A 20,922-nucleotide genomic window follows, 5' to 3' on the forward strand; every position below is an offset into this window, starting at 1 on the left:
TGTTCTCATTAGTTCCTATTTTATACATAGTGTCAATAGTGTATGTGTGTCAATCCCAATCTCCCAATTCCTCCCACCACCCCCATTCCCCCTTGGTATCCATACATTTGTTCTCTATGTCTTTTTCTGCTTTGCAAATAAAATCATCTATACCATTTTTCTGGATTCCACATATATGTGTTAATACATGATATTTGTTTTTCTCTTTCTGACTTACTTCACTCTATTCATTCACTTTGGAACACTCCTCCACAGTTCCCTGGGAAAGATTGCAGAAGCGATACATGTTTTTAGCTTTCATTTAATGCATATATCTGAATATTTATATATATTTTCTCACACTCATTTGGTAGTTTAGCTAGGTGTAGAATTCCAGGTTGGAAGTCATTCTAAGTTGAACAGGCATTGCTATATTTTCTAATAGCTTCCAATACTGCTGTTGAAATTCCATGTCTTTCTGATTCTTAATCCTTTCATTGCAAACTACTTTTTCCATCCTGGATGCATTTAGGATTTTCTGTTTGTTTCCAGTGTTCTAAAATTTCATGAATAAATGGCTACTTTTTAATATTTATTTTCTGTAGCTCTTTAACCTTTTTTTTTTTTTGGCTTATTTTTCACTCACCAAACTCTTCAAAAATGTTCAATTGTAAGAGAACATTTTTTTGTTTTCACTTTGTAATTAGTAAGTGCTCTTCCAGAAATAAATATTAATATAAACAGGTCTTAAATACTTCCATCTAATTCTAAGATTCTAAAGAGGATACAGTTTTGAAGGTGTTTTGACAGAAGTAGTTGTGTTTTTTTCTTTCTTATTTGGATTTGATATTTTGTAAATTTTTAAACAGTGGGGATATTCTTCTTAATTCTTGGAAAAATAAGCTAGGATGCAGTCTAATTTTATTTAGAACCTCTCCTGGATTCTATCAACTCCCTTTTTGTGTGGCATTTTAATTTTTCCTCTGCCTTTTTTGTTTTTTGTTTTGTTTTGTGGTTTTTGTTGTTGTTGTTTTTGTTTTTTGGTGCTCCATGTGAGGCTCAAATCTTCTGCCTCTTTTTTTTTTTTTTTGCTGTACGCGGGCCTCTCACTGTTGTGGCCTCTCCCGTTGCGGAGCACAGACTCCGGACGCGCAGGCTCAGTAGCCATGGCTCACGGGCCCAGCCGTTCCGTGTCATGTGGGATCTTCCCGGACCGGAGCACGAACCTGTGTCCCCTGCATCAGCAGGCGGACTCTCAACCACTGCGCCACCAGGGAAGCCCCTGCCTTTTTTTTAAAATCACAAACTAGTATGCATTTAAAGGAGTACCTAAAATGTTTATGTATGACTTAAAGGACAATTAACAAAGAAACAAATGAACCCAGCACTAAAGTTAAGAAATTGAATATTATCAAGTCCTTAGAATGCTACTGTGTGCTCACCTTCCCAATTCTGATTATATCCTTGTCCCTCCAATTCAGAGGTAAACATGATCCTGAAATTTGGGTTAATTGTTCCTTCTTCTCCTAATGGTTTCACCAACTACATGTGTATTATTAAACACATTTAACTTTGCTTATTCTTGAAGTTCAAATAAATGGAAGCATACTGCATGGTTCTTCTGTGATGACTGACTTATTTTACTCAAACTTTACACAAAGTTTTTGAGACTCATTCATAATTATGTATAGAGTTGTAGTTCACTTGTTCTCATTGCTATATAGTATATTGTTTTATGAATATGTAATTTATCCATTCTATTCTAGATTCAACATCTGGGTTGTTTTCAGAGTGTTGCAATTCAAATAATGCCACTATGAACCCTCTTGTACATAATTCCCAGTGCTCACATGTGTTTCTCCAGGATGCATAACCAACCATGGAATTGCAGAGTAATAGGGTTTGCACATATTCAACTTTATTAGATTATGCAAAACTTTTTTTGAAGTGGTTGTACTGATTTATATTCTCACTAGCATAGATGTTTCCATTCTGTCTGCTTCCTCACTAATTTAGTATTGCCCAAATTTTAATTTTTGTCAATCTAATTACTAATAATGTTGAGCATATTTTCCCATACAGTTTCCTTGTTCTTTTTCTTCAGGACCATATCTTGGCTACTCTTTGCCCTTTCCTCTTTCATATTCAGAGAATATATGAAATGTCCCTCTTTATCTCTCATAGTACTCCTTATTCTTAAGTCTTTATCTGATATTAATATATGTAGTCACTCCAGCTTTTGTATAGTTTTTACATGATACCACCTTTTTTGAAATTGTTCTACTTTTTTTTTTTTTGGCCACGCTGCGTGGCTTGAGGGATCTTAGTTCCCCGATGCAGGGATTGAACCCAGAGAGCATCAAGTCCTAACCACTGGACTACCATGGAATTCCTGAAATCATTTTACTTTTAATCTATGACTTTATATTTAAAGTGAGTTTCTTGTAGGCAACATAGTTGGGTCTTGCTTTTCTTTTAACAGTCTGACAGTATCTGCTTTCTCTTTTGTTGTTGTTGTTTGTTTGTTTGAGTTTTTTTGGCCATATTGCCAGCTCGTGGGATCTTAGTTCCCTGACCAGGGATCTAACCTGGGCCCCTGGCCGTGAGAGCTCAGAGTCCTAACCACTGGACCCCCATGAAATTCCCCAATATCTGCTTTCTAATGGGAGTGTTTAGAACATTTACATTTAATATAATTATTAATATGGTTGGATTTAAATCTACTATTTTGCTATTTGTTTTCTATTTATCCCATCTGTTCTTTGTTTCTTCTTCTTTTCTGACTTGCATTTGAGTATTTTTTAGTATTCCATTTTATCTCTATTGTTGGCTTTTTAGATGTACATCTTTATCTTTTTAGTACCTGCTCTAGAATCTACATAATGCATGTTTAACATATCACAGTCATGTTCAAATAATATTATCACAGTTGACATATAATGTATGAACCATATAACAGTATACTTCTATTTTCCCCCTCCTATTGTTTGTGATTTTGTTTTCATACATTTTTACATCACATATATTCTAAATCTCACAATATAGTATTATATCTTTGCTCTAAAAATTATCTTTTGAATACATTTTAAAAAGAGAAAAAACGTATTTCTTGTTTACCCATTGAGTTACCATCCCTGGCACACTTCATTCCTTTGGGTAGAACCAAGTTTGCATCTGTTATCATTTTCCTTTTAACTGAAGAACTTCCTTTAACTTTTCTTGTAGTGCTGGTCTGCTGGCAACTAACTGTATTGGCTTTACTTGTATGAAAATGCTTGTATGTTCCCTTCCTTCAGAGTCCTTTTCCTTGATGGGTCTATCTGCATAGTGACCTTGGACCGAAGCATTTGAAGTCCTACTAGCTATCTTCCTGTAGCTACCCTTCTATTCCTGGGCTCATCTTCAAGTAGGAAAATAAAAATGATGTGTCCTCTTGCTTTATCTCCTGCTTTCCTGTAATTCAGCAGCATAAAAATAAACCAGGATAGTTGTTTCTAGTTTTATCATTTACCTACTGACATTTATAGTTCTCATCTATCCAAGTTAATGATTGTGGGTAGAGCTCTTTAGAATTTTCTTCCTTGGTTCTTCAGGCAGACATCATAACCTGAATTTAGAAGGTATTTTATGTTCCAGTTTCATGATGTCTAGCAAATTGTTTTTAGAGAGTATGTTTGTGGCCATTCTTTAGTCTTCATATTGATGGAGTTTTTTTCTAAAATAAACTTTTTATTTGGAAAAAATTTTCGACTTAGAGAAAAGGTGAAAAGATAATACAGAGAGTTCCTATATTCCCACACCCAGTTTCCTCTAATACTAACACCTTATATTATCCTGGTACATTGGTTAAAAAACCAACACTGGTACATTGCTATCAACTCCAGATGTTATACATATTTCACCATTTTTTCTACTAATGTCCTTTTTGTTGTCATTATTCCAGAATCCATAGATAGAGTTGTCTTCTCTATTTTTTTTTTCCTTTAGGTTCATTTTAGTTGGTCTCATGGATGAGTGTTAAATACGCTCCCATTCCACCAAATTGGAGGGTTATCCCCACCACTACTTTATGAACCATTTATATCTCTACTGCTGAGATTTATAGTCTACATGTCTTGTTTGATAAAGACACTGACAGAATCACTGGAAATGTTAATTTTATACTTAATTTTTGCCACTAAAACTCTAACAGTGTTTTTGAAAACCTAATGCAAGTGCTTAATTGCATACAACTATTTTTTTAAATTAATTAATTAATTTATTTATTTTTGGCTGCGTTGGATCTTCGTTGCTGCATGCAGGCTTCTCATTGCGGTGGCTTCTCTTGTTGCGGAGCACGGGCTTTAGGTGCACGGGTTTCAGTAGTTGTGGCATGTGGGCTCAGTAGTTGTGGCTCACGGGCTCACAGGCTCAGTAGTTGTGGGGCATGGGCTTAGTTGCTCCTCAGCATGTGGGATCTTCCCGGACCAGGGCTCAAACCCGTGTCCCCTGCATTGGCAGGCAGATTCTTAAACACTGCGCCACCAGGGAAGTCCCATACAATTATTTTTATAACTTTTAACTTTTGTGCTTAGTTGTCAGTTTCTCCACAATATGAAGTGCTCTGCAGAAGTGATTCCAGACCTTCAGAGCCATGGTGAACTTTCTGACTTAACGGTATGAACGCCACCTTGTTTATTTTCAGAGTGTGTGATCATGTGATTAAAAACTGTTTTTGAACAGGAACTGCTCATCATAAAAAAAATAAATAAATGAATTCTACAAATACTTGTTAAGCACCGATCATGCGCCAGTTGCAGATGGGGATGCTACAATAAACAAAACATAATACCTAGTTTCATGAAATGTAGAGTCAATCCCTTCTACTGTGAGGCCCAGACTCGTTTGGACCTAAAAGTTGATTAGCATCCAGGCTACCTGGATTCCATCTGTGATCATCATTTGGAGGACAGTAAGGTCTGACTTGGTAGTTGGCTTTTCTCAAAGTTGGGAAGATATGTTTCTTTTACAACAGCAACCAACCAACCAAATCAAAAATACAGATTAATAGGTTGACCCCTTTTTAAACTGAGAAATTCTACATAGTTCTCTAGGAGATTAGCCACTGCCAATTTAATACACACACACCCCTTATTTGAGGCTGTATGTTAGGTGTATTATGTTCGTCATCCCCCAAAAAGAAAACAAGGTAATTTGTCGTTCACTTGATTCATCTTTGCTCATCCCCCCACCTCCCTTAACTAGCTTATTTTTTAAAAATATTTATTTTTTATTTATTATGTCTGTGCCGGATCTTAGTTGTGGCATGTGGGATCTTTTAGTTGTGGCATGGAGGCTCATAGTTGTGGCATGTGCACTCTTAGTTGCAGCATGCATGCAGGATCTAGTTCCCCGACCAGGGATGGAACCTGGGCCCCCTGCACCGGAAGCTGGAGTCTTACCCACTGGACCACCAGGGGGACCCCTTAAATAGCTTATTTTTAAAGGAAGAAACATAACCTTCCTATATCCCAGGTATGTAATATTTAAAAAACTGTTGATAACTAAGATCAGAAGTTGCACCTAATGATTTCTGGAGGGCCCATCTTGCTCTAGACACTGTGATTCTAATCATCTGGACAGTAATCACAGCTCAAGTCTGTGGAATGCACTGTTTGGATATCACCCAGGAGCACACGCTTGCGTGTGTTTGCAGATCACTTATTGTTTCACGTTTGTAGCGCTCCTCCCTGCAACTGGCGTAAATACTTGAGGATGGGTTGGGTTTAGAAAACGTCTGGTCCCTAATTGTAATTCAAAGCCCCACCCTCTTATACAAATGCTGATTTAATAGAGGATTTTCTTTTCAAAGGAAACTACAAGTGAAAGCAATCTTGAAGAGTCAGCAGTGAGTTCTGCAGTGCCAGGTAAGGATCTGGAAGTAGCACATGGGATTAGATGAATGTGTACATATATTTCTACATAGGGGATTTTAAAAAAATATTTATAACTGTGCCTCCTTGCGTTTCTCCACAGAGGTGGCCCATGGTGAAGCCCAGTGGCTTCAGGAGGCAAAAAGTCTGAGTGAGCGCCTGAGAAAAGCCTACACCAGTGCCCCTTTCTGCCACATGTCTTTGCTTGAGATCTCTTCCTGTCTAGCCACCGATCAGCTGCTGAATTGTGATCTGTCCCTTGCTTCAAAACACATCACCAGTACTGTGCAGGAGCCTGTGGTGTTGCCTGAGGTCTTTGCTAACTTGAACTCCGTCATGTGTGTGGAGGGTGAAGCTGGTAGTGGAAAGACGGTCCTCCTGAAGAAAGTAGCTCTTCTATGGGCATCAGGATGCTGTCCCTTGTTACACAGGTTCCAGTTGGTTTTCTATGTCTCCCTTGGCTCTACCAGACTGGACCAGGGGCTGGCCAATGTTATTTGTGACCAACTCCTAGAGACAGAAGGATCTGTTACTGAAATGGGCCTGCGGAACATCATCCAGCAGTTAAAGAACCAGGTGTTATTCCTTTTGGATGACTACAAAGAGATGTGCTCAATCCCCCAAAGCATAGAGAGGATGATTCAAAGAAACCATTTGTCAAGGACCTGCTTATTGATTGCTGTCCATACAAACAGGGCTAAGGACATCCGCCGACACCTAGATACAATTTTAGAGATCAAAGCGTTTCCCTTCTGTAATACCATCTATATATTACGGAAGCTCTTTCCAGATGATTTGACCCGTCTGCGAAAGTTTATGGTTGACTTTAGAGTGAATGAAACATGGCTGGGAATTCAGAAAACTCCCTTCTTCGTAGCAGCAGTCTGTGCTAATTGGCTTCGGTATCCTTTTTGTCAGTCCTTTGATGATGTGGCTGTTTTCAAGTCCTATATAGAATGCCTTTTCTTAAAGCACAAAACTGCAGCTGACCTTCTCAAAGCAACTGTGTCCTCCTGTGGTGAGCTGGCCTTGAAAGGTTTTTTTTCATCTTGCTTTGAGTTTAGTGATGATGATCTCATAGAAGTAGGGATTGGTGAAGATGAAGATCTAGCCATGTACCTGATGAGCAAATTCACAGCCCAGAGACTGAGGCCAGTCTACCAGTTTTTGAATGCTTCATTCCAAGAATTTCTTGCTGGGATGAGGCTGACTGAACTCCTGGATTCAGATAGGCAAGAGGATCAAGATTCGGGACTTCATTATTTGAAACAAATTAACTCAGCCATGATGGCTGTAGGTCCCTATGCAAATTTTTTGAGCTATGTCTCTTGCCACTCTTCAACAAAGGCAGGGCCAACAATTGTATCCCAATTGCTTCTTTTGGTGGATAATCAAGAGACACTGGAGAATATATCTGAAAATGATGACTACCTGAAGCATCATCCAGAGATTTCAGAGAAGATGCAGTGTCTCCGGTTGTTGTGGCAATACTCTCCAGAAAATTACCTTTCACTGGTTTCAAAACATTTACTGGCTCTGGCTGTAAAAACTGCTTATCGAAGCAACACTGTTGCTGCCTGTTCTCCATTCATTTTGCAGTTCCTTCAAGGGAGAACCCTGTCTTTGAGTGTACTTAAGTTACGGTATTTTTTTGACCACCCAGAAAGCCTGTTATTGTTGGGGAGAGTCCAGGTCTCCATAAGAGGAAATAGGTTACCCAAATCAGATTTTTCATTACTGGAAAAAATTTTCGACAAATCCCAGGCACCAACTATAGATCAGGACTATGCTTCTGCCTTTGAACTTGAGAGTGAATGGAAGCAGAATTTAGTTGAAAAACAGGAAACCGTGAACAGTTTTCTGAACATGCAACTCAAGACACCAGCAGATATCAGCGCTGGCTATTGGGACCTTTCTCCAAAGCAGTACAAGATTCCCCTTCTGGAAGTTCATGTGACTGGTACTGATGCTGTGGATCAGGAGATGCTAAGGTTTCTAACGAAAGTTTTCTCAGCTTCACAGCACATTGAACTCCACTTGACCAGGAGCATGGGTTTTATTGAAAGCATCCGCCCAGCTCTTGAGCAGTATAAGGCCTCGTTCACCAAGTGCTCCGTAAGCCAATCTGAGCTGAGTGCAGTAGAACAGGAATTGCTTCTCACTCTGCCTTCCCTAGAATCTCTTGAAGTCTCAGAGACAACCCATCTACAAGGTAAACCTGCATCTGTTTTAGATGACTGTTAGGATGTGTACTCTTATCTTCTCACTCTTAGTTTTAGGTGGATGAAAACTTTTGAAAGTGTGAGACCATAAATCCTTGCTGATTGAACAGATATAAAATAAATCTTTACTAACTTATTTCTGTTAGTAATATGAATTAGTGAAAGGCTTCCAAATAACAGAACAGCTTTCAAACTCTGATAAAAATAATACAATGACTAATGAGGTCTCTTAATAAACAAATGACTTGTTATTAGTCAAAGAATGATCTATATGTAAATGATGCTTGAGAATTACCCTCACCCCACCTGCTTCATGGAAGAAAGGGCTTGTACTCTGGGAAATAAACAAGTGGGAAGTAGTATCTCCCAGTTATTTGTGTCTCTTTTCACTTGTCTAAGCAGTGTTTGAGAGTTTTCAGTATAGACTTTATCATCTTTCATTAAATTTATTCCTAGGTACTTGTATTTTTGATACTCCTGTACATGGTATTTAAATTTTTTCATTTTCTGATTGTTGCTAGTAGGGGTTTGATTTTCAGCAGTTTGTTAAATGCCTAGGTGTGCTTTTCTTTGTATCTATCTTACTTGAGGGTCACTGAACATTTTTTTTTGGATCTGTGGGTTGATATTTATCATCAAATTTAGAAAATTTTTGTTTTTTCAAATATTTATCATGGTAAAACATACATGAAACCTTAAAATCATTTTTCAGTATACAATTCAGTGGCATTAAGTACCATGACAGTGTTGTGCAACCATCACCACTATCCACTTCCAGAACCTTTCCATCATCCCAAACTCTGTACCTATTAAACAATACCTCCTTCTTCTCCCCAGATGCTGATGTCTCTATGAATTTTTCTATTCTATTTCACATAAATGAATCCATACAATATTTTGTCCTTTTGTGTCTGGCTTCTTTCACGTTTTTAAGGTTCATCCATGTTGTGGCATGCGTCAGAACTTCACTACTTTTATAGCTGAATAATATTTCATTGTATGTACATATCACATTTTATTAATCAATTCATCTGTTGATGGACACTTGCACTGTTTATTCTGGCTAAAGTTGCCATGAACATGGGTGCACAAATATTACTTGGAGACCCTACTTTCAATTCTTTTGGATATATACCCGGAAGTGGAATTATTGGCTATTAATGATAGTAATTCTATTTTAATTTTCAAGGAAACTCCAAACTGTTTTCCACGCTGGCTGCAGCATTTTACATTCCTACAAGCAATGTACAAGGGCTCCAGTTTCTTCACATCCTCAATGCTTTTTTGTTTTTTTTAAATCAGAGACACCCTAATTGGTGTGAAATTGTATCTCACGTTGGTTTTGATTTGCATTTTCCTAATGACTAATGCTGTTGAGCATCTTTTCATGTGCTTATTGGCTGTTAGTGTGTCTTTTTTGGAGACAGTCTATTAAATCCTTTTGCCCATTTAAAAAAATTGAAGTGTAGTTTATTTACAATTTTGTGTTAGTTTCTGGTATATAGCAAAGTGATTCAGATTGTGTGTGTGTGTGTGTGTGTGTGTATATAAACTTTTTCAGATTCTTTTCCATTATAGATCATTACAAGATATTGAATATAGTTCCCTGTGCTATACTGTAGGTCCTTGTTTATTTTATACATAGTAGTCTATATCTGTTAATCTCAAACTTCTAATTTATCCCTCCCTCCCTCCCCTTTCCCCTTTGGTAACCATAAGTTTTTTTCTATGTCTGTGAGTCTATTTCTGTTTTGTAAATAAGTTCATTTGTATCACTTTTTTAGATTCCACATAGAAGTGATATCATATGATATTTGTCTTTCTGTCTGACTTCATTTAGTATGAGAATCTCTAGGTCCATCCATGTAGCTGCAAATGGCATTATTTCATTCTTTTTTATGGCTGAGTAATATTCCGTTGTGTGTGTGCGTCACATCCTCTTTATCTAGTCATCTGTTGATGGACATTTAGGTTGCTTCCATGTCTTGCCTATTGTAAATAGTACTGCTGTGAACACTGTGGTGCATGTACCCTTTCAAACCATGGTTTTCTCCTGATACATGCCCAGGAGTGGGATCGCTGGATTATATGGTAACTCTATTTTTAGTTTAGTTTTTTTTTTTTTTTTTTGGCTGCGTTGGGTCTTCATTGCTGTGTGCAGCCTTTCTCTAGTTGCAGTATGCGGGCCTCTCATTGTGGTGGCTTCTCTTGTGGAGCATGGAATCTAGGAGCACAGGCTTCAGTAGTTGTGGCATGTGGGCTCAGTAGTTGTGGCTCATGGGCTCTAGAGTGCAGGCTCAGTAGTTGTGGTGCATGGGCTTAGTTGCTCCACGGCATGTGGGATCTTCCTGGACCAGGGATTGAACCCGTGCCCCCTGCATTGGCAGGCGGATTCTTAACCACTGCGCCACCAGGGAAGTCCCTATTTTTAGTTTTTTTAAAGAACCTCTTTACCGTTTTCCATAGTGGCTGCACCAGTTTACATTCCCACCAACAGTGTAGTAGGTACACTTTTTCCACATACTCTCCACCATTTATTTTTGGAGACTTGTAAAAAATTTTATTTATTTATTTTTGGCTGCGTTGGGTCTTCATTGCCGCGCGCGGGCTGCTCTTCATTGCGGTGCGTGGTCTTCTCGTTGCAGTGGCTTCTCTTGTTGCAGGGCACAGGCTCTAGGTGTGCGGGCTTCAGTAGTTCTGGCTCGCAGGTTCAGTAGTCGTGGCTCGTGGGCTCTAGAGCACAGGCTCAGTAGTTGTGGTGCACGGGCTTAGCTGCTCTGTGGCATGTGGGATCTTCCTGGACCAAGGCTCGAACCCGTGTCCCCTGCATTGGCAGGCGGAGTCTTAACCATTGCGTCACCAGGGAAGTCCCTATTTGTAGACTTTTTGATGATAGCCATTTTGACCATTGTCAGGTGATACCTCATAGTTTTGATTTGCATTTCTCTAATAATTAGCAATGTGGAGCATCTTATGTGCTTGTTAGCCATCTGTATGTCTTCTTTGGAGAAATGTCCCTTTAGGTCTCCTGCCCATTTTGTGATTAGGTTGTTTGTTCCTTTGTCCATTTTTAAAATTGTGTTGTCTTTTTGTTTTGAGTTATAGGAGTTCTTTGTGTAATTAAATCTTTATTGGACACTTGGTTTTAAAATATTTTCCCCGATAGATTGCCCTTTTCACTGTCTCAATAATGTACTTCAATCTGTAAAGTTTCAAATTTCAGTGAAGTCCAATTTGTCTGTTTTACTTTTGTGCTAGTGCTCTTGGTAGCATATCTAAGAATCTATTGTCAAATCCAAGGTTATGAAGATTTATTTCTGTTTTCTTCTAAGAGTTGTATGGTTTTAGCTCTTATATTTAGGTTGTTGATTTATTTTGAGCCAATTCTGTGTATGGTGGTGGGAGGTAAGGGTCCAACTTCTTTGCATGGAGAAATTCAGTTGTCCCAGGCCCATTTGCTGAGATGTCTTTGTGAATCCAGAGTGTAGTACAGGGCTTCTCATATAGTAGATGAGAAATAAAATATTGCCTGCCATATCAGTAAACAAAGGATGTTGTAGCTATCAGCAGTTGCAGCCACCCCTGATAGTGAGCCCGGAGGAAACTCAGGAAGGAAACAAACAATACCTGCCATTTAGCAGTCATCAGACTGCAGCCACCCCAAAGGGTGCAGCTTGAAGAAACTCAGGATGTGAAAACACAGGATACTAGCCCCAGATAGCTGAGGTGCATATCAAAAGAATGATTTTAGTGACCCCAGACTCTTGCATCTTCCCATACATAGAAAAGTGCTAAATTCCTTAACTTGAGATATCTAGTTTTCTTTTATTAACAGTAATCTTTTGTTCTGACTACCTGCCTTTGTTGCAAAACTCCTATATATCCTGGCTCCCCGCCTCACCTCCTTGGAGCAGTTTTCTCAGGATTATTTGAGATGCTGCCTCCCGGACTTGAAGTCCTAAGAATGTCCACTGAATAAAACATAACTCAAAACTTTTAGGTTGTGCATGTATTTTTTTTGGTTGACGTAATCAGTAAATGCTGCAGAAAGCGTTATCTTCATATATGTGCTTTCTAAAAAAGGAAGTCTCATGGTATGTGAAAGGTTGTCATGTGAAATACGAAAATAGTTTGATGAATCAAATGACAGTTTGAAATTTTGCATTTGGAACTCTTTAGATTAATAATGGGAAACTGTGTGCTACTTTCTAGATCAACTCTTTCTTAGTTTGGACAAGTTCTTGTGCTTGAAAGAACTGTCTGTGAATCTGGATGATAAACGAGATGTTTTTTTAGTCATTCCTGAAGAATTCCTAAATCTCCACCATATGGAGAAACTATTGATCCGAATTTTAGCTGAATACGGTCCTTCCAAACTAGGTAAGTGTGGCACTTTGATTTACTTGTTTTTGTATTACTTGGAAAACCTACTTGGCCAATAATTTAAGTTAAAGCTTCTGTGGATCTGAGGGTGTAGCCTGTATCCAAGGTAAATTGTTGGAATAGCACTTGTTGTCATTAAAAAATGACAGCTATTTGTAATTATTGAGCTGTTACTACATGGCAGGAATTGTTCTAAGCACTTTATAAATCTTAACTCATTTAACCTTCATACCCATTCTACAAGGTAAATACTATTATATTCTAATTTTTACAGTTGGGGAAATGGAGTTATAGAGGTTAAGTATTGATAATTTGCTCAAGGTCACCCAGATAAGGAAATAGTAAATTTGCAACTAAACACAGGAATTCTGACTTTTAAGTCTGAGCTCTTAACCAGTGGTATGTACTGCCTCTCCAAAAATAGTTTGTAGAGTTCTTTTATTTTGTTTTTGTTTAAGTTGCTCTTACGTTGCAACTTAGAGATCTGCCAGATAAGAGGGAAGGAAATCTGATGATTGGTAGTGATCAGAAGCCTTTCCCTGTTTCTCATCAGCCTTTATAAATATATTTCATCAACCATTCTCATGGCTGACGAACAATCTGTACAGCTATCTTTCTTAAATATATCATTTAGCAAAATTACTTAGGTATCATCAATTCCTTAGTTTATTTAGTAAAGACTAAACACTAAAGACTAAAAAAAGGTAAATCTCTACTGAACTGACGTGCAGAGCTGCATGCAAAAAAATCTGCAGCTGAAGCTGAAGTAGTAGTTTTCTGATATTGTTCAGCAATTTTTTCAAATTTAAGTTTTGCTTCAGAGTTGTCACTGCCTTTATGTTTCTTTGCATAGTGTTTCTATAGTGTAAACATCATGTGCAAACTTAGAGACATTAGGATGTTAAAGCTGAAGGTTTTAGCTGAGTCAATGCCATTACTATATAGAGGAGAAAACTGATTCCCCAGAGAGGGTCAGTAACGACGGTTCACGTAACTCATCAGTTAGTCACAGACCCTGAACCTAAGCCCAATTCATTACATCATGATGCTTTAATTCACTATTGTTGAAACAAGTTAATAAATTAAATGACTAATTCTGATAGAAACTTTCAATCTCTGATGCCTTAAATTTGATATTTTACAGTCAAATTAATTCAGAATTCTCCAAACCTTCGTGTTTTCCATCTGCAATGTAATTTCTTTTCGGATCTTGAGTCTCTCATGACTGTACTTGCTTCCTGCAAGAAACTTGAAGAAATTAAGCTTACTGGACCATTTTTTGAAGCCGCCCCATTTGGTAAGAGCTAAAATTGTAAAATTTTGGTTTAAGATGCTTCTGTGGACATTTTTTAACAGCCAGATTTTAAAAATGCAATTGATGTCAAAGAACAAAACTATTGCAATAAATATCTGATCTTAAATGAATTTTCAAGTAAGGTATATTTGTTTCTAGATGTTTAAACATTTCTAGTTATGAGAATTGTTTCCTGAGCAAAGATTTGTGTTATCTACTTGTCATACTAATTAATTCAATCTGAATTATTATATTAATTTCTATCACTTTTAAAATACTCTTTAAACACATTACTTTTTGGTGTAAGAAATGTAGCTGACATAACTAAATTTTTCTTTTCCCTTTTATAGTCATTGTTTTACCAAATTTTATTTCTCTGAAGATATTAAATCTTGAGCACCAATATATTCCTGATAAGGAAACAGCTGAAAAATTTGGTATGTTTATAAAACAGTGCCTAAAGCTTGCTCTTTATTCTTTCCCCCATAAAATCCTCCTATTTTGCATTAGCTATAACAAATTACAACATGTATTAGCTGCCCTTGCTCATTAGGAGGGACAGTGCTGCTCAGCTTTAACCCTCCAAATGCCTTGATCTCACTTGATGTCTTTCAAAGAAATGTTCTCAGAGTGACTCATTTCTTTGAATACAGATTTGTTTGTTACAGCACTGTGCAATTTCTTATTTATTTATTTATTTGTCTGCGCTGGGTCTTAGTTATGGCATGCGGGATCTTCGTTGCCACGTGCGGGATTGGATCTTTTAGTTGCAGCATGTGGGATCTTTAGTTGCGGCATTGGGATCTAGTTCCCTGACCAGGGATCGAACCTGGGTGCCCTGCATTGGGAGCACAGAGTCTTAGCCACTGGGTCACCAGAGAAGTCCCAGCACCATGCAATTTCATTGCCAGGTATCCATTCCAGACAAGTTAAATACCTGTTGTTTCAAAGGTTTCTAGAATATAGGTGAAACTATCTTTTAAGGTTATGAAAACTCAGTATATGAAAACCTAGATTTAACAAAATGATAACTGTAGAGATTACTTTTTCAACTTATTTTTTTATGATTACAAAAGCAATGTATGCTCTGGAAAAAAGTTCTAACAGGTCTTAAAAGATAAACTGAAGCATATTAAAAAGTAAGAATTTATTTGAACAAAAATGGGGACTTCCCTGGTGGCGCAGTGCTTAAGAATCCGCCTGCCAATTCAGGGGACACAGGTTCGAGCCCCCTGGTCCGGGAAGATCCCACATGCCGCGGAGCAACTAAGCCCGTGCACCACAACTACTGAGCCTGTGCTCTAGAGCCCGCGAGCCACAACTACTGAAGCCCGTGCTACAAGAGCCCATGCTCTGCAACAAGTGAAGCCATGCTAAGGAGGGATCAAAGTGAAAAGTTAAGTTATGAGAGTGGTGGATTGTGAGGATTTAGTTCTAGGAGGAAGAGGCAGAACTCACTAAGGATGATACCAGGACAGAAAGGAAGGGGGCTGAAGGCATTGAGGAGCTAGGAGAGTTTCCTGGAGCCAGTAGAAGCTTCAGTCTAAAAGAGGAAATGGATGGGAATTCCCTGGTGGTCCAGTGGTTAGGACTCCACTCTTTCACAGCCGAAGGCCCAGGTTCAATCCCAGGTTGGGGAACTGCAAGCTGTGTGGTGCAGCCAAAAAAAAAGGAAATGGAGATGTGATAGGCCTTTTGGACTTCAGTACAGGAGAGACTGGTTGGGGAAGGGTGGAGGAATGGTTGTCTACAGGTAGCAATGAGGGTCAAGGTGTAGGCTGACCCCTTTCTCGGAGAGAAAGAGGAATAGCCTCTATGCTACATGGGGACTCGTAGGATGTGCATGATTTTGAGACTTTCAATTACAATTGTTTGGGAACACAGTACAGAGAATAGCTTTTTAATATCTTCTGATAGCCTACACTTTAGGTTCTCTAAATAACCTGGAAGAATTGATCCTTCCTTCTGGGGATGGGATTCATCAAGTGGCCAAACTGATCATCCAGCAATGTCAGCATCTTCAATGTCTCCGCATTCTCTCATTTTTCCAGACTTTGGATGATGACAGCGTGGTGGAAATTGGTGAGATACCCTCAGATAAACTCTTTCAGCTCACATGAAAGCCAGTGGTATTACTCAAGCTTTCTGCTGCAAAATGTCTACAAAAACATTCGTCCCTCTAAAAATGTTCAACCCACTTCCTCATTTTTGCTATCATATTGTTCCCTCTAATGTTCTGTGGATTTTGGTTCATTCTGGTCAGATTTAGAAGTAAAAGATAGCCTCCCACTTGAGACTACACAAGCCCTCAAGTCCATTCTTAACACCTAGTGTCTCACACACCTGGCCACATACCCACCATGTACTCCTTTTTATAGTACTTTTTTTAAAATAGAAAATTAATACACGTAAGGAAAAGTACAAAATCGTTAAGTGTACAGCTCAATGAGTTTTCAAGTGAACATACTTAAATCTTGTTACTCATACTTGTGTAACAATTACTCATTAGGTTACAATATAGAATATTACATCCCAGAAGCCGCCTTTGTGTCCCTTCTGACACTGCATTCCCCTCCTTCCCAAAGGTGACCACCATACTGCTTTCTTTCACCATAGTTTTACCTGTTTTAAAAATATATGTCATGGAATCCTCCACAGTATGTACTCTTGTGCCTGCCTCTTCGGGCTCAACATACTTGTGATACTGATTCATACTGATGCGTGTGACTATAGAGTTCACTGATTTTCATTGCTGTATATTGTCCCATGTATGACTACATACGCCAATTTATTTATCCATTCAACTGGATATGAGTTGGCTGCTATGAACAATGCTGCTATGAACATTTTGTACATGACTGTTGATGCATATATGGAGGTATTTCTAGGGCGGACTTTGAGTCATTTGGTAAATATTCTGTTTTCCATAGTTGTACCAACTTACATTCCTACCAGCAGTTGTTTCACATTCTGGCTACTGCTTGGTATTGTCAGACCTTTAAACTTTAGCCATTCTGATGAATCTGTTGCGATACCTCATTGTGGGTTTTCTATTGGTATACGTTAGTGTTATCATTGGTTCAGTTTGGGCAAGTTACATTTTTCTAAGGATTTAAAAACTTTTCTAAAATTGCTCATAATATTTGTAATTTTAAAAATATCTGTATGACCTATGGTGATAGTCACCTTTTCATTCCTGATATATTCAATATATATTTTTTTACCTGGTTGGTTTTTCAATTTTATTAAATTTTTTTTTTCTCTACACATGTTTTTCATTTATTCTGCTTTTACCTCTATTATTCCCTGCTACTTTCTTTGGATATAATTTGCTTTTCTTGTCCTTTCTTTTTTTTTTTTTTTTTGATATCCTAATTTTCTGAGATGGATAGTTAGAGCACTAACTTTGGCTTTAGCTCCCTCTCACAAGTTTTAGTGTCATATTTTTATTCTCATTCAGTTCAAAATATTTTCTAATTTCAGTTGTCATTTTTTTTGCCACACCAGTTATTTAGAGATGTATCCCTTTTTCTTTTTTTTTTCTTTTTTTTTTTCCCTTTTACTTTTAATCTTTCTATGTCCTTATATTCAAAGTGTGTCTGTTGTAAAAATATAGTTTTTTGCTTTTTTTGTGGTACGCGGGCCTCTCACTGTTGTGGCCTCTCCTGTTGCGGAGCACAGGCTCCGGACGCGCAGGCCCAGCGGCCATGGCTCACGGGCCCAGCCGCTCCGCGGCATGTGGGATCTTCCCGGACCGGGGCACGAACCCGTGTTCCCTGCATCGGCAGGCGGACTCTCAACCACTGCGCCACCAGGGGAGCCCCAGTTTGGTTTTTTAAATGTAATTTATTAATCTTTAATACTCCAATTGGAAGTAAATCTATCTAATGTACTTATTGTTAAATTTATATATCTTCATTAAAATTGGGCATTTTCTACTTTAAGTGATGGTGGTAGAAGAGGTTGGTTCAAATAACCTAGTCTACCAGTATTGAAATAGAAGTCCTTATGATTCTGTTTTCATAAATATTTTGCTTTTATATTTATAGCCAAGGTAGCAATCAATGGAGGTTTCCAGAAACTCGAGAATCTTAATCTTTCAATCAACCACAAGATTACACAGGAAGGATACAGAAACTTCTTTCAAACACTGGACAACATGCCCAACTTGCAAGAGTTAACGATTTCCAGGCATTTCAAAGAATGTATCAAAGCTCAGGCCACAACAGTCAAGTCTTTGAGTCAATGTGTGTTACGACTGCCAAGACTCACTAGACTTAACATGTTAAGTTGGCTCCTGGATGCAGAAGACATCACACTGCTTAATGCCATGATAGAAAGCCATCCTCTATCTAAACACTTCACCCTTCACTGGAAATGGGTACTGCCATTCTCTCCAATCATTCAGAAATAGAAGATTTAGCTAAAAACTGCTAAATCAAGAAAATTTTTGTCAACAATTTAAAAAACCTAATTATCCAAAAACTTGTTATTAAATACTGCATACAAAAGAATAAAATGCATGGCATGTAATAAAAAAACCAAACACCTGCTTACCCATTACTGAGCTTAAGAAACAGATTATGACCAGGAACTTTGATGTCCCTAATGATCCTCCCCAACCGAAGATCAGACCTTTAATCAAGTTTACGCATCTAACTCTTCATTACCCAGGGTCAGCGTCAGGCTTTCAGGCTAACTATGGTAAACAGTAACAAAGCCACAGAGAAGGGGGTAGGGAGAGGTGTACCAATCTATCTTAAAGCCACAATATGAAAGGAGTATTCAAGTTATTAGAAAATGGCTAACTTAAGGACTGAATCACTTTCACACATAGGTGAAACAAGAGATATTCCTTAATCCTTGTAGGGTCTGTTTTGTACATTTAATTAACTTTGGTATAGTAAGGTTTACTTATACCTTCCCTTTACCAACTGTGTTGGATATGAAGAAATAGGATTTAGGGAAAATGCTTGTATTCTAGAGGCTTTTGATTCAATGTTTATTGTAACAGCAAAAAAGTGTAGAATAGAATTTAGCATTATTGGAAATTAGCTAAATCTGTGTTTTCAAGAATCTTGAGTATCAGTGTTTTTTTAGATAACCACGTTTAAGAGTCCAACATATGCATTTATAATGGCCTTAAAATTTTCTTATGAATCCACTTTGCTCAGGGAGAACATATTTTGTCAGTGACTTCATAATGTTCAAGGTATTACATTTGATGTGAATGTCTACATCTGTGCCTGTGTCCAAAATTTCATTCCTACCAGTTAATCAACGGAGTTTCCTGAATGGTTAGAAGGCCAATCCAAATTCATAATGCTAGTATAAGTTGGAAAACAACCATTCTTTTACCTTAATTTTTATTTTTACCATGAAACACAGGGACGGTATATATGGTATGATTCCATTTGTTTAAAAACTATACTCTCATGTTTCTAGATGCATTAAGAATTTCTGGAAGAATACACAAGGAAATGTTAATAGTGGTAACTATTTTAAGTGGGTAGAAAGGGGACAGGAAGGTATTATTTTTTACTTTCGTCCTTTTTGTACTGCTTTTTGTTTTACAAGTAGCTGTTTTTATTTTTATATTTAAAATAAAGCATAAAACTAGTTTAGCATTACAACATTAATAGTTGCTCTGGAGGGTGAGATTACTAGAAGGTAATCTACAAGATGGATTATCTTCTTGTCTGATTTTGTATCTAATGCTTTTCTAATCAGAAAGGTTTTAAGTTTTGTATCAGAGTCCAATCAGGAGATAGAAACCACACAGTAACTTGGGGAAAGTTTACTATAAAGAGTTATTCACTGTAACAGGAAACTGGAGTAATGAGGATTGATTATGAAATTGAGAACTCTAAGCAGGTATAGGGAAGAGCTTATGGCTCTTCATGCTAGGCTGAGAGACAGCACCCAAAGAAAGTACCCCAGGGCTGAGACCTAGACTTTGACAGAGAAGGCACAGCCATGGACAACAGAGAGGTTGGCTTAATTAAAGAGGTGCAGCCCAAGAAGGTATAAGCTTGGAGCACTTTGCTTAGGAAGTGTTTTGGGGGTGCCAGGGAAAGCCATCCACGTGGGGCTGCTGAGTGCTGCTGGCCACTGCTGAAGGCAGGCACTGCACAAGGCTGCAGAAACCATGTGCTGCAGGTGTCTGCTAGAGAGGCACACTGGACCCAAGAAAAGTAGTCCCTTGCCCCTCCTGTGTCTCACCAGCGCCCTCTACTGACGAAGCTTTACACTGTACCTGCTGACAAGGGAGGGGTAGTTACAGGGTCCAGATTCATTACTGCAGAGTAGGCAGTGAAGGCTGGATTTGGATATGAAGGCAATAACGTCATAAGTGGTACAAGTATTACATTTCATAGTTCAAACCTCAAGGAAAATGAATCTAGTTAAATTTAAGATTGACTGAGAGCATATATGTACGTGCATGTTCATACATAGAAAACTTCTTAACTAAGAAACTGTAAATGATGATAGATTCCAGGGAGGGGAGCAGGATAGCTAGTGGACACGGTAGGGAGGTTTACTTTATCCTGCATATAATCATCAGAATTCTGTACCGTATACATGTACTATTAAAAATACTTTAAAAAATAACAGGACTCCATGCAAATTATTTGTCCAGAGCTTCTGCCAAGGGCTTCTAGTATAAAGCAGGGGGCAGTGGGAATTCCCTGGTGGTCCAGAGTTTAGGTCTCTGCACTTTCACTGCTGAGGGCCTGGGTTCAATCCCTGGTCTGGGAACTAGGATCCCATAAGCCATGTGGCATGCCCCCCCCCCCAAAAAAAGCAGGAGGCAGCAAAGTATGACCACAGCCTATAAGCTAAGAATGTTTTTTTTTTTTACATTTTTAGAGGCCCACAAAGCTAAACTAATTTACCCTGGCCCTTTGCAGAGAATGGATTATTTCTGGATCATAAGGTCACTATGCCCTTTATTCCAGTATACATCAATTTCCACAGGACTCCTAGGTCATCCCTCATCGCCCTGACACTCATCCTTATGTTTCAAAACTTCTCCCTTTCTGATCACATATCCCAACCTTCTCCAACTCCCTAAATCCTTCCCCTGTGCTCACATGAGTAACATCTCCCATATCCTTTACCTCTTTTCTAA

At 38.3% G+C, this 20,922-nt stretch overlaps 1 protein-coding gene across 2 annotated transcripts in view; it reads left to right on the plus strand.

Moving 5' to 3' along the window:
* NAIP (NLR family apoptosis inhibitory protein) overlaps window positions 1–20,367 on the plus strand; it is a 36,014-nt gene extending 15,647 nt beyond the window's left edge. Inside the window, exons 8-15 of one of the 2 annotated variants that reach the window (XM_029216914.1) lie at window positions 4,554–4,635; window positions 5,831–5,885; window positions 5,995–8,103; window positions 12,326–12,493; window positions 13,641–13,793; window positions 14,141–14,227; window positions 15,708–15,872; window positions 17,840–20,367. In XM_029216914.1, coding sequence (XP_029072747.1) covers window positions 4,554–4,635; window positions 5,831–5,885; window positions 5,995–8,103; window positions 12,326–12,493; window positions 13,641–13,793; window positions 14,141–14,227; window positions 15,708–15,872; window positions 17,840–18,204 — 3,184 coding nt within the window. In that variant the 3' untranslated portion in view covers window positions 18,205–20,367. The remainder of the gene's footprint in view (window positions 1–4,553; window positions 4,636–5,830; window positions 5,886–5,994; window positions 8,104–12,325; window positions 12,494–13,640; window positions 13,794–14,140; window positions 14,228–15,707; window positions 15,873–17,839) is intronic. The other variant, XM_029216915.1, reaches the window with a different exon arrangement.
* The last annotated feature ends 555 nt before the right edge of the window (window positions 20,368–20,922 follow it).

Source organism: Monodon monoceros, unplaced genomic scaffold, assembly GCF_005190385.1.
Source record: "Monodon monoceros isolate NGI ecotype Baffin Bay Population unplaced genomic scaffold, NGI_Narwhal_1 Super_Scaffold_12, whole genome shotgun sequence".
NCBI classification, from domain to species: domain Eukaryota; kingdom Metazoa; phylum Chordata; class Mammalia; order Artiodactyla; family Monodontidae; genus Monodon; species Monodon monoceros.